The sequence below is a fragment of the Portunus trituberculatus genome, chromosome 30 (genome assembly GCF_017591435.1).
Source record: "Portunus trituberculatus isolate SZX2019 chromosome 30, ASM1759143v1, whole genome shotgun sequence".
NCBI classification, from domain to species: domain Eukaryota; kingdom Metazoa; phylum Arthropoda; class Malacostraca; order Decapoda; family Portunidae; genus Portunus; species Portunus trituberculatus.
This window is the reverse complement of record NC_059284.1, coordinates 10,232,750-10,245,424: the sequence shown is the minus strand read 5'-3', so window position 1 is coordinate 10,245,424 and position 12,675 is coordinate 10,232,750. Positions and strand designations below refer to the sequence as shown.

At 43.2% G+C, this 12,675-nt stretch overlaps 1 protein-coding gene across 1 annotated transcript; it reads right to left on the bottom strand.

Moving 5' to 3' along the window:
• Positions 1-9,984: 9,984 nt before the first annotated feature.
• Positions 9,985-11,324, bottom strand: LOC123510862 (protein TRACHEARY ELEMENT DIFFERENTIATION-RELATED 7A-like). Its single transcript, XM_045266303.1, has 2 exons — positions 11,277-11,324; positions 9,985-10,410 (listed from the first exon to the last, which is right to left on the bottom strand). Exons 1-2 carry the CDS (start codon positions 11,322-11,324, stop codon positions 9,985-9,987), a joined length of 474 nt encoding a protein of 157 aa, XP_045122238.1.
• Between the last annotated feature and the right edge of the window lie 1,351 nt (positions 11,325-12,675).

The following is a 12,675-nucleotide window of genomic DNA, read 5'->3' as shown; positions in this document are numbered from 1 at the left end:
TCACTCCTTCCTTCCTTCTCCTCCCCATCTCTCACTCCTCCCTTCCTTATCAATCCCCTTCTTCCCTCCTCTAACTTTCACTTCTCCCTTCACCATCACTCCCCTCCTACTCTTTTCTCCTCCATTCTCCCCTCCTTCCCTCTTTTCTTCCACCTAACTCTACTCCTCCCTTCCTCATCTTCCTTTTTCACGTTTTTATTCCTGTTTTCTCTTCTCATTTCTTTGTTATCTATCTTCCCGTCTTCTTCCTTCTGCCTTTTTTTTTTGCATTTTCTTTTGTCTCCCTTTCTTCATATTCCTCCTTCCATTCTCCCAGCAAGTCGCTTTCCTCCCATTTTCTTATTTTCTTCCCTTCTTTTCTACTTCCTTTCACTATCCCTTTCTCGTCTGCTTCTTCCAACATTATCCCTTTTTATTTCCTCTTTCCCGCTCCCCCCTTTCGTTGCCATTCCATCTCATTCTTCACACACACACACACACACACACACACACACACACACACACACACGTGCAAATTCATAGTCAAATGCGCATTTAAAAAACAAATGCCAACAGCTTGGGGACAAATTTCCTGTTTTTATTTATATTTTTCGCATTACTGGAACGTCACTTCGGACTCCCAAGTTATGCGTCCCGAGCGATTGTGAGCAAAAATATACGTCCACCTTTTCGTAAATATGCGTCCGCGACCACAGCCGTAAACGCAATGCCGGAACACGGAGCCATGAACGAAATAAATTGCAAAGTCGAAATGTATGCATGAGAGAGAGAGAGAGAGAGAGAGAGAGAGAGAGAGAGAGAGAGAGAGAGAGAGAGAGAGAGAGAGAGAGAGAGAGATGTAAGGTCGGTGACAAATATTTCGACACTTCTGACTTATAGAATGGGAAAAAAATGGTGATAGGGAAATGGTTTGATACAAATAAAAATGGAGTGAAAAATAAACAAGAGTTACGTTGACTTTTGAAGAATAATTTCCGCCAAACGAGACAAAACAATCGCTGTGTATTTATATTGATGCATAACACACGCGCGCGCACACACACACACATACCTCGTTGGACAGGAGAGGAGAGAGTAAATTTGAGAGAGAACATGATTTAGGAGGGAGAAATGAGGAAAAATACACGCGAGAAGGGAAGAAGGGGAAGGAACGAAGGAAAAACAGGTGCGATATCAGAAGGGAAGAGAAATACGAGACAGAATAAGGAAATGATGCATATGGAAATAGAAGAACAAGAAAATATAAGAAGGTAAAACTTAATGTGCGTGTGTGCGTGTGCGTGTTCATTATTCATGTCTCGCTTTAATTGCAATGCTAATCTTAGTACAAACAAGTCTAATTAAAAACACAAAAAAAGATGAACGAAATTTAAAGGCTCATTACAACAAATTAAAGAAAATGACACGTGCGCATCAGAGAAAAAAATGAAAATAGTAAAATGAAAACGTCCAGAAACAGCGAAAACATTTTTCTAAACGAGAAAACACAACAAAGAAAAACAATAAATAACAAAACACGACAAAACGGAACGAAAACAGGACCAAACAACACACACACACACACAGAGAGAGAGAGAGAGAGAGAGAGAGAGAGAGAGAGAGAGAGAGAGAGAGAGAGAGAAACAGAGAAACAGAAACAGAGAAAAAGAAAGACAGAGAAAAGAGAGCAAGGCATCACAGCCCGTCAACACAAGAGGATCAGAAACACTACAACGAATCTGATAAAGAGCTCGATACCTTGACGGCTGGCGGTGTCTTTGGCCTCGTTTTCTCCACCAAAGACCTCGAAATAAGGCACTTCTGAGGGACAGGTGGGCGGAGCGAGGCTGGCAGACGCTGGAGGGCAACAAGGGAAGTTATGAGAGAACCGCAAAGTTGTGAGGCTTGTTGGCTGCCGCGGGAGCTTGTTTGTTGTGCGGAGTTGTAGGGTGTGATCCAAGGCTCCGGTGTGGATGTGTGGGCAGATGTGGAGGTTATGTCGGTACTGGGTGCTGAGTGGACGAGGAAAACGTGTGAATGTGTGTAAGAATTGGAGGTCTGAAGTGTGGAGTGTGTGATTGAGTGTAGGTTAGGTTACGTTAGGTTAGGTTAGGTAAGAGGGATAACCGGCCAAGGGATAACCGGCCAAGGGCAACAAAAAAATGGTAAAATAAGCCAAAAAAAGTGAAAAGGAAAGGACTTCTTGGCTGGTATAGGAGAAATTTTTTTTTCAATTGTAAATCTTGAATGAAGAATATATGTGTAGGTAAGTGCAAGTAGTTTCATGTGAAGGAAGAGAGTTGTCTTTAGAGGGCAGGCTGTGACTGGTCTCTTGTGTTGTGAGACGCGAAGAGAAACAATCAGTGAGATCACACCTGGTTTTAATAAGTTCACAGCACCCCCTGAACCAGTGCTATTTCGGCAGGTGTCTCCTCGAAGGTAAGGGGTGTAAAGGGTCAAATGTAAGAGAAGGAAGATATATATTTCGATTATGACTGTGGAAAGGAATAGATGCAAGAACGGTTGGTGTGTGTTAAGAGTGAGTATGAATTGAAAGGGAGATCGTAAAAGTTATACATAGCGAAACGGATCTGGAAAAGGCAAGTAACAAAACACAAAGGTACAACTTGCAAAAGAGGTGCTTGAAATAACAGGGAGAGACTTTCAATTTACGAGGTGAGCAGACAAATAGAATGTATGTGTAGTGTATGTGCGTGTGCCTGAGTGGGCGTTAGAAATGGAAACCGTGAGAAATGAGGGGAAACAGGCCGAGGGGATGTACGTAGGGAAAACAATTGATACTGGTGTGGCTATCAATTGTGAGAATGAATTAAAGCGAGCAGTGAGAGTGAAGGAAAGAGAGTGCGTGTGTGTGTGTGTGTGTGTGTAGGAGGGTGGCAAGAGAGGGAGAGAGCTGGAAACTTATACGAGGTGGAATTAAAGCAAGTATGTGGGGATGAAGGAATACGAGAGCGTGGGAGTATGTATAGGAGGGAAAATGTGCGAGTGAGCCCGCGCGTGGCTACAATTTATGAGCCAAAGGAATTAAAGTGCAGAGAGAGAGAGAGAGAGAGAGAGAGAGAGAGAGAGAGAGAGAGAGAGAGAGCGAAGCTTGGAGTGAAATGATGATGAAGAGTAATGAGGAGTGATGAGGTCAGCCTGTGGGAAGCGGCAGTGAGTTTGTTTGTGCGTGTGGATGGAAGGCTTAGGTGGGCGGGAGGGTACAGGTGGACTTGTCAGGTGTGGAGGAAGTGATGGCAGGTGATGGCAGGTGATGGCAGTTCGCAGCCACCGGGGACAGTCCAGGTGTAGGGACATGCCGCAAAAATTCATTAAATGCAAATAGGTTTAATTAACATACAAAGTGATTTAGAGACGGCGGAGAGAAAGAGTGTGAGGGAAAGGGAAAGTGAGAGGGAGAGAGAGAGAGAGAGAGAGAGAGAGAGAGAGAGAGAGAGAGAGAGAGAGAGAGAATGAAATGTCTTCCTCCTGCGGGTGATTCATTCTCTCTCCCTCTCCCTCTCTTTCTCCCTCTGATTAGGTGGCTGCAGCGTGGAGGTGATCAAGGTTCTTAGTATGCATGGAAAACCTCCTTTTTTTAACACGCACCGAGACCTTCACAGCGCCACACGAGAAAGTTCCTGGCTATTTTCACAGCGAATCTTTCTTTGTCAGAGCGTTTGATTGGCCGTGAAGTAGCCAATCAGAGGAGCACACTGGAGGAGAGAGGAAAAAAATAGGTAAATAATATGGTGTAAGCTCTCTCCCTCCTTTCTTACCAGCCTCCTCCTCCTCCTCCTCCTCCTCCTAAGGGGTATCGAGGCCATGGCTGCTCAGAACCGTCGGGTTTTATGGAAGCGACGAAGGGAAAGGAATTTGTTCCCAGGAAATATTTCACGCCTGAAACTTTACATGAGGCAAGTTATGATTCTCTATACTTCACCATGTTCTGAGTCCTGCTATTCTGCGAGGAGGAGGAGGAGGAGGAGGAGGAAGAAAAGGAGAGAACACAGCACGGGAAATAGGAGAAAAGAGAAGACACAAGACCAGAACAGAAGAGGAGAGATGTGACTGAGGTAAGAAGAGGAAAGGAAAGAGGAGGAAGGAAAGGCGTGCACAGGAAATGGGGATAAGAAAAGACATGGGATGAAGGAAGGAGAAAGAGCAGGAGAGGAGATAAGAAAGGCGAACAGAAAGGAGAAGAGAAATCGAAAGGGGAGAAGACAAGAGGAAGACAAGCGTTAGAACGACATGGACTGAAATTGGCGTGACACAGAACCGTTCACTTCACGTCCTCCAGGGAAGAGAGAGAGAGAAAGAGAGAGAGAGAGAGAGAGAGAGAGAGAGAGAGAGAGAGAGAGAGAGAGAGAGAGAGAATTATCTTCATAACTTGCATCGTATATCAGCCCAGCACTAAATTCTCCTAAAAATACAAGGCCAGCATGAAGGGGAGAGGAAGACGGAAGGCAGCAAGCAGCGGGAAGACGTAATGCTAAACTTCCCTAAAGACTTCCACACTTTACGACCAACACTTGCCCCAGATGAGACTCCACTGCTAATCTAACCAACACTTGCCCACAGATGAGACTGCTAACCAAACCAAGCCTAACCTAACCTAACCAAACCTAACCTGAGAGGACATAACCTAACCTAACCAACACTTACACAGATGAGATAACTAACCTTGCTTTACCTGAGATGAAGTAAATTAATCTAATCCCTACTTGAGAGTTCTAACGTTACCTAACCTATGCTGTATATCTCTAAGATTAGCAACAGAGGGATTTTTTCTTTATATTTTCATTGCCCTTGCCCAGCCCTCCTCTTACATAAAAAAGGCTAACCTAACCAAACCCAACCCAACGTAAGCTAACCTAACTTAATCTAGCTTAAAATGACTTGGCATAACCTAATGGTACCTGATATGACGCAAGTTAACGTTTGCTATCCTGACCTCAAACTTAAACACCTTTAAACAAAATCTTGACTCACATTTCTCAATACTTCTAACTTAACCTAACCTCACTAACACTAACTTAACCCAACACTAACCTAATCTTCCCCTTTTTGTTCTGTTCTCCCTTCTTACCTCTCCTTAACCCATCAGTACTGCAACGCATTCTTATGAATTTTTGGTGTGGTTAGACGATTTTATTGACATTAGGAAGGGTCTATGGAGGTTAGAAGATTAATGGCCAAAATCATCACTATTTTAATCCCCACAAGTTTCTATACCTGCATAAAATCAAATACTGAGCAGAATAAATATGAAAACGTGTCCTGGTACTGAAGGGGTTAATTAAGACTAAACGAGTTACAACCAAATCTTTCCTGAAGTAGCCTTGAGCAAAACATTAACTGCTTATAACGTAACCGAACATCGACATAAAATGCAATGGTTACTTTACACAAATCTCAAGAAGATCACGAGGACTTTACGATCAACATTCCTCGGATATCAGACCCAACGCTCCTCCCTTTCCTTCACGCAACAAAGAGGTGAATGTGTAATGAACGCCCTCGAGTCTAATGAAAGTGAATTCGTAAACAGTAAAGAACGTTGTGTCTGAGAAGAAAAGACAGCAAGACAACAGGACAACAAACTCGCCAATTTCCGTGCTTGCTTAACGATACCAAAATGATAGATGACAACAGCAACAACTACAACGGTAGAATAAAAAAAACTAAGGAAAAACAACTTAGAACAAAAAATACATCACAAATCAAGACAAAGAAAAAAAAAAAACTGAAAACAAACCGAACTCCCATAAAACACAGAAGTAAGAGAGAGAAAAAGAGAAAGAGAAAGAGAAGAGAGATAAAGAAAAAAATATAGAGACATGTCGCATCGAAAGACAGCAACGGGATGGTCAAAAATTACTGACCATCCTTTCCAGTCCCCCGCGCAACTGGAGGCAAGAGAGAGAGACAGTGTGTCCCGCGCTGCCACGGCCGGAGGAAGGGGAGGGAAGGGGCACTGAGGACTGACAGGATGGCCTCGGGGACACGGATAGACAGGAGGAGCAATGTGGAACGACAGAAGTTTGGGGTGAGACATAGGAGGTCGGGGGAGTGTTGGAAAGGACATGAAGAGGGTTAGAAAGGACATGGGGAGGATTGGAAAGGACATGGGGAGGACAAGAGAAGAGTTGGAGAGGACGAGAGAAGAGTTGGAGAGGACAGGGGGAGTGTAGAAGGACAGGAGGGGGTTGGGGAGGGTTGACAAGGGTTGGGAAAGTCAAGGAAAATATAAGAGTTTTGGGAGGAGTTAAGGAGAGTTGAAGAGGTAAAAAGGAGGATCAGAGAGGGTTGGGGAGGATTAAGAAGAGCTTGGGAGGTATGTGGACTGCTGGGATGGTTAGAATAGGGTTGAAGGATTGAAAAAGGTTAGTAAAGGAATAGGGAGGTCTGGGAATGGCTGGAATGGCTAAGAAACGATTGAAGGATTGGAGAAGGATTAGGGAAAGGTTACGAAAGGGGTTAGAAAAGGATTGGAGGAGGATTGGGGACTGAGAAAGATTAGGGTGACTTAGGAAGGAAAAAAAAGAAGACTGGGTAGGATTGGAGAAAGTGAGGAGGGTCAGGAAGAGTTGTGAAGGGTTAAGAAGGATTGGGAAGGGTTAAGAAGGATTGGGAAGGATTAAGAAGGATTGGGAAGGATTAAGAAGGATTGGGAAGGGTTAAGAAGGATTGGGAAGGGTTAAGAAGGATTGGGAAGTCTTCGAAAAGGTTGGTAAGGATTGGGAAGGTTTAGGAAGGACTGGAAAGGGTTAGAAAGGCTTGGGAAGGGTTAGGTTAGGTTAGAAAGGGTTGGAAAGGCTTGGGAAGGGTAGTAAAGGGTTGGGATGGACTTCAGGCGCGACCTCCTCCCTGACGGAACAAAAACCTCAAGGGAATCATCCGCAATATGCTATTTTTTTAAACCAGGAGTATAATTTTTTGATGAACTGTGATTGAAAGCCTCTGCAGCAATCTCCGGGAACTTGTAGCAAAGAAGCAATGTTGTATGACTGAAGAGAACTGATACGGAATGCATAAAAGACTCACTCACCCTCTCTCTCATATTCTCTCTCTTTCCTCTCCCTCTCTCTTTTTCTCTCTTGCTCACATCCATTTCTAACAATCTACGTCGAATGAGTGAAGATAACACTGGAAATCTCAAGACGCTGCACATATAATAAAGGTTGTTGTATTTTGACACCTACATTGTCACTCCTGAAGGTGGCTCACGTACACGGGTCATGTTTCAGCAAGTTATCAGGTCAGTGGGTCATCAGGTCATCAAGCCGGCACGTGCTATCAAAGTTAGTGTTCATTAGCTATTTTTTTTTCTCGCTTCTTTTCTTCTAGACACCAGTAAGGCCTTTGTAAAGCTACTAAGTGATAAAGATCGTGTATTCCATAGTTGATTCATCGCTTATCAAGTCAATGTTAAGAAAGAGTCTAGATAATCACTAAGTCAATGTTTTATCAGGTTTCCATCTCACTGAATCACCGTCTTATCGAAGCAATCTTTTTTAAATCAACGTTCATCGAGTCAACGTTCCATAACTCAACGTTTTCAAATCAAAGTTCATCAAGTCAACGTTTATCAAGTCAAATGTCTTACCAAGTCAACGTTTATCGGGCCAACGCACACTGAATCACATGAAGTCACCCATTAAATCACCAATCACTGCCGCATCACTGCACCAGTCAACACAAGTCAACCTTTAGCACATCAGCAAGTCATTCAATGGAAGAACGAAGAGGGAGAGAATCAAGAGCTTGAAAAACAAATGGAAAAGACGGAACATGATAAACCGTGCAAACAAAAAAGTACGAAGAATGATTCAAGACGCTACGGTATCACGAGGAAACGAAAAAAGGGAGAAAGGAAGGAAAAATAACAGAATTAAAGGAATGAAAAACAGGAGAGAACAAACCATACAAGCAAAAAAATACAAGACGCCACGGTATTACGAAGCCACGAAAAGAGAAAGGAAACAAAAATGAGAAAAAAAAACATGAAAAAAATTAAAAAGAGAACATAATACACCATGCAAACAAAAAGAACACAAAGAAAGACTCAAGACACCACTAATACAAGCCACGAAAAAAAAAACAGGAGAAGCGAGAGAAAAATTAATGAATAAATGAAAAAATATATTAAACCATGCAAACAAAAAAGAACAAAGAATAAATCAAAACACCAATGAATCACGAAGCCACGAAAGAAAGACAGGAGAAAAAATTGTATAAAAAAAACATGACAAACAAAAGGAAAAAATCAAAACAAACCATGCAAACAAAAAAGAACACAAAGAAAGACTCAAAACCACTGTAATACAAACCCACGAAAAAAAAAAAAATAGACAGGAGAGAAAAGTGAGAGATAAGATTCAAGAGGAGATGACGAAGTGAGAGGAGGTGAAAGGAGGCGAGTCTCTTATTATTCATTATTCATTACCTTCACCATCACCAGGAAGATTGCTAGTTACCTGATGATCAAAGCCTCCATTACTGTCCTTCCCCGTCAGGAGCGAGAGAGCGAGACAGCAAGAGAGAAAGAGAGAGAGAGCGTGCAGAAGAACATGAAGCTTGGGAAGGAGTATAAGAGCCTGCAGGGAAATTACGGGGACGTGTAGGGAAAATATGAGCAGTGCAGGGAAGAAATGAGGCTTTGTAGGGAAAATATGAAAGTTTGTAGGGAAGTTATGAAGGCTGTAGGGAAAATATGAAGGCTTGTAGAGAAAGTATGAAGGTGTAAGGAAGAAAGTGAGAGAACTAGGTAAACAATGAGGTCGTGGAAAGAGAGAGAGAGAGAGAGAGAGAGAGAGAGAGAGAGAGAGAGAGAGAGAGAGAGAGAGAGAGAGAGAACATACACTACAAAAGGTGACGACTGTATAAAAAGTGCGTACGTGTTAGCGAAATTATTCAGCACACTTCATGTCAGCCTGTGTACGTTAATCTCCCGTGAAAACGTACGCACACACGCACACACACACACACACACACACACACACACACACACACACACACACGAGGACAAAATTACTGTCCCTGCATTTTTTTCCAGTATCAGGGAAATGAGACTCCCAGTGGATGCCAGTTGCAGTATTAAACATAAATTTAACGAACACACACACACACACACACACACACACACACACACAGAAACAATTATAATGCACTGAAATAAAAATTAAATTAAAAAGTATGAAAAAGAAATACAACTAGAAAAATGTTAATAAAAGTAAGTGATATACTGAAGAATTGAGGAAAAAAAGAATTTGTATTAAAATGGAACTGAAAGTGATATAAAAGAGAAATAAAGAGAATTAGAAAAAGAGTGACGTAATAGAAGAATAGAAAACAAAATTACTATAAAAAAAGCTCTATAAATGGATGAGAAAGAAAAAGAAAAATAGTAAAGGAGAAAAAAATTATATCACAGAAAAACAAACTGCGAACTAAAACAGATGGATGGAAAAAAGAAAAACAAGATTAAAGAAACAGATGGAAAGAAAAGAAAAACAGACAAAAAAAAGGGGGGAAGGTGAGGGAAGAAGAGTCGCGGCGTGCACCAGAAGACCAAGTTAGCAAGTTCCGAGCCGTGAAAGAATTTATCGAGGTTTCCCATGCAAATTTCCCTTGACGATTTTACGTTTTCTTCTTGGCCCAACTTTCTTTCCGGCAGCAGCAACCACACCGCTTTCATTTCCCCTTCTCTCTCTCTCATCAGGACTGCTCGCTAAATCTGGGTCCGGTTATGAACATTTTTATCGCAAGCTCTGGGCCACTTTGCGTCACTACCACACGGCAAGTTGACCTCCGCCCGCCACCCAGCCGCCAGCCAGCCGCCCACCACCACTACCACCACCACCACCACTACCACCCTTGACCTGTGTATAATGTTTTTTTACTCTAATTTTTTTCCTGAAGGCGCCTCGTGGTAAGGTCGGGTCTCTGCAAGCGGATTGGAGGATCGCCCTGAGCTCACAGCCAATGGGGATACGAGAAAGATTATGCTCCTTTGTGGTTGGTGGGGTGAGCTGGGGTGAGGTAAGGTAGGGTGAGGTGAGATGAGGTAGGGTGACTTGGTTGGGGTTTTGGGTGGGGTTGGGTGGGGTGAGCTGGGGATCGGGTGGGTAAGCCGGGGTGAGCTTGGGCTAAGGTGGGGTGATCTGGGGTGAGGTGAGGTGGGGAAATGTGGGGAGAGATAAGGTGAGGTGAGGACGGGGTGAGGTAGGGTCGGGTGGGTGGGGTGGAACTGGGGGAGTGGGGTGATATGAGGTTGGGTGAGGTTGAGTGGTGTGAGATTGGGTGGGGTGATCTGAAGTGAGGTGAAGTTGGGGTGAAATGGGGTCGGATGGAATGAGGTGGGGTGTGATGAACTGGCGTGTGGTGAACTGGGGTGGCGTGAGGTGGGGTGAGCTGCTGTGGGCTGGGCTGGGGTGAGGTTTAATACGGTCAGGAAATAGAAAATACAAGGAAATACTGCGGGAAATAATTTTGGGTGTATTGATTTCTGAAAAGGAGGGAAAAAAGATTGAGAAAAACAGTCGAGACAATTAATTTCAACGAAGGAAAAACGTGAATTGTGAAAAGGAAATACTGCAAATTAAAGAAATAACGGAAACAACATCCAGTATTAATTTCCATAACTGAGGAATAGAAATGGATTGAGAATAAATAAGTCAGGGAAATAGAGAGAGCATTAAATTCCATAACATAGTGAAGAAAACTGCAAATTAAGAAAAAATAGGAACAGAGAAAGAAAAGAGAAAATAGAGAGAAAATAGAGAAAAAAACCATTCAAGTCCATAAAATACTGAAGAAAAATGCAAATAAAAAAATACAGGAACATTTAGAGAGAAAATAGAGAGAAAAGAGAATATAAAGAGCATTAAATCCCAAAGATAGTGACGAAAACACTACAAATCAAGAAAAAAAACCAGGAAAATATCGTCTATTCAATTCCCACGAGAGAAAAAAATCAGCAGTGAATCAAAGAAAACGATGAAGAAGATGAAAGAAAACGAGGCGTGAGTAGCGACCAATCACAGACAAACTCTCAAAACAAGTCAACGAATCACGGACCTTCTTTCTCCAGGGCATCAGTAAGAGCCAATCAACGTCTCACACGACATACTAACTTAGAAAACGGGAGGAGGAGGAGGAGGAAGAGACCCAATAGGGAAACCGTACGTAAACCTGACCTACCAATTACCATCCATCTTTGTCTCCCTCTTGCCAAGGACCAATAAAGATCTAGGGACAAAATACGGGAGCCAATCAGCGGACGAGGAACAAACAAGCCCTTTCCTGGTTGGCTGAGACGCGTGAGTAAGGCGGAGGGGCATCGTAAAGTACGTGAGTGAGTGTCTCTTATTAGTGGGAAAGTCAAGGCGTGTTTGGGCAGGATCATTCTTGCGTCAGGGGGTGTGGTGGTGGTGGTGGTGGTGGTGGTGGTGGTGGTGTATGTGGTGTTTTGGTAATGGTATGTCATGTTTCCTTATAAGTTCTGTTGTGGTTGTGATGGTGGTGGTGGTTTTCCTTTGATCTGTATTTCTCTCGTCTCTCTCGTCTCTCGTCTCTCGTCTCTCTCTCGTCTCTCTCTCGTCTCTCTCCCTCTATCTATTTAGTTTCTCCTCCTCCCATTTGTCAATTTAGTTCCTCCCTCCCTCCCTTCCTTCCTTCCTTTATCAATTTACCTCCACGCCTCTTCTTTCTTTAAACTTCACTCTCGTTAACTTGTTCTTCATGCTTCATCCTTCCCCTTCCTATCATCCTTCTCTTTGTCTTCCTCCTCCTCCTCCTTCTCTTCTCTTCTCTTTATGCTTCTCCTTCAGTATCCTCCATCCTCCTTCACTTTTATCCTTCCCCCTCCGCCCCCGAGGGATCCGCCCTGACCCAAGTGACGTCATCAGAGGTGAGGGAGCAGCGTCATGAATATGAAGCAAGTGATCTCCCGAGGCACAGCACGAGCAAGAGGAGGAGGAGGAGGAGGAGGAGGAGGAGGAGGAGGAAGAGTGTGACTAGAAGCTAAGGGAGAAGACAATAACAGAAGTGGAAAAGAATGTGTGGAAAAATATTGGAGTTGTCTTAGACTTTCAAAACAAAGTAGGTTCGACAGATGGAGAAGAAGGAAGGAGAAAGGAAGACGAGGAGGAGGAGGAAGAGGAGGAAGGAGAGGAAGAGAAAGAGAAAGAAAGAGAAAAAGAGAAAGAGAAAGAGGAAGAGGAAGAAGAGGAAGAGGAGGAGGAGAAGCAGGAGGAGGAGGAAGAGGAGTAGGAGGGAGAGTATTGAACATGTCAGGCTAACCAAACGCATACAAAAAAGGTCTAGCAACCACGATATGGCAAACAAAAAGGAAAAATCACAAAGAAGAAGCAGACACTTGAGAAATCTTGAGCTAAGACGAAAATACAAAGAAAAATCATAAAGAAGAGGGAGAGAAGTAACAATGAAGGAGGAAGTGGAGGAGGAGGAGAGGAAAAACTAGAGTAGAGAAGAAAACAAAGAAGCTACAAGTAAAAGAGAACCTGTTGGCTTATAACGAGGTAACCTGCTTACGTTGAAAAAAAAAAGAGCCCAGGAGAAAGGAAAGAGGAAGAGACATATGCTGATGATGGAAGGAGAAGAAGGAGGAGGAGGAGGAGGAGGAGGAGGAGGAGGAGGAACAGCATAGGTAGGGCTGGCTTGGTCAAGAGT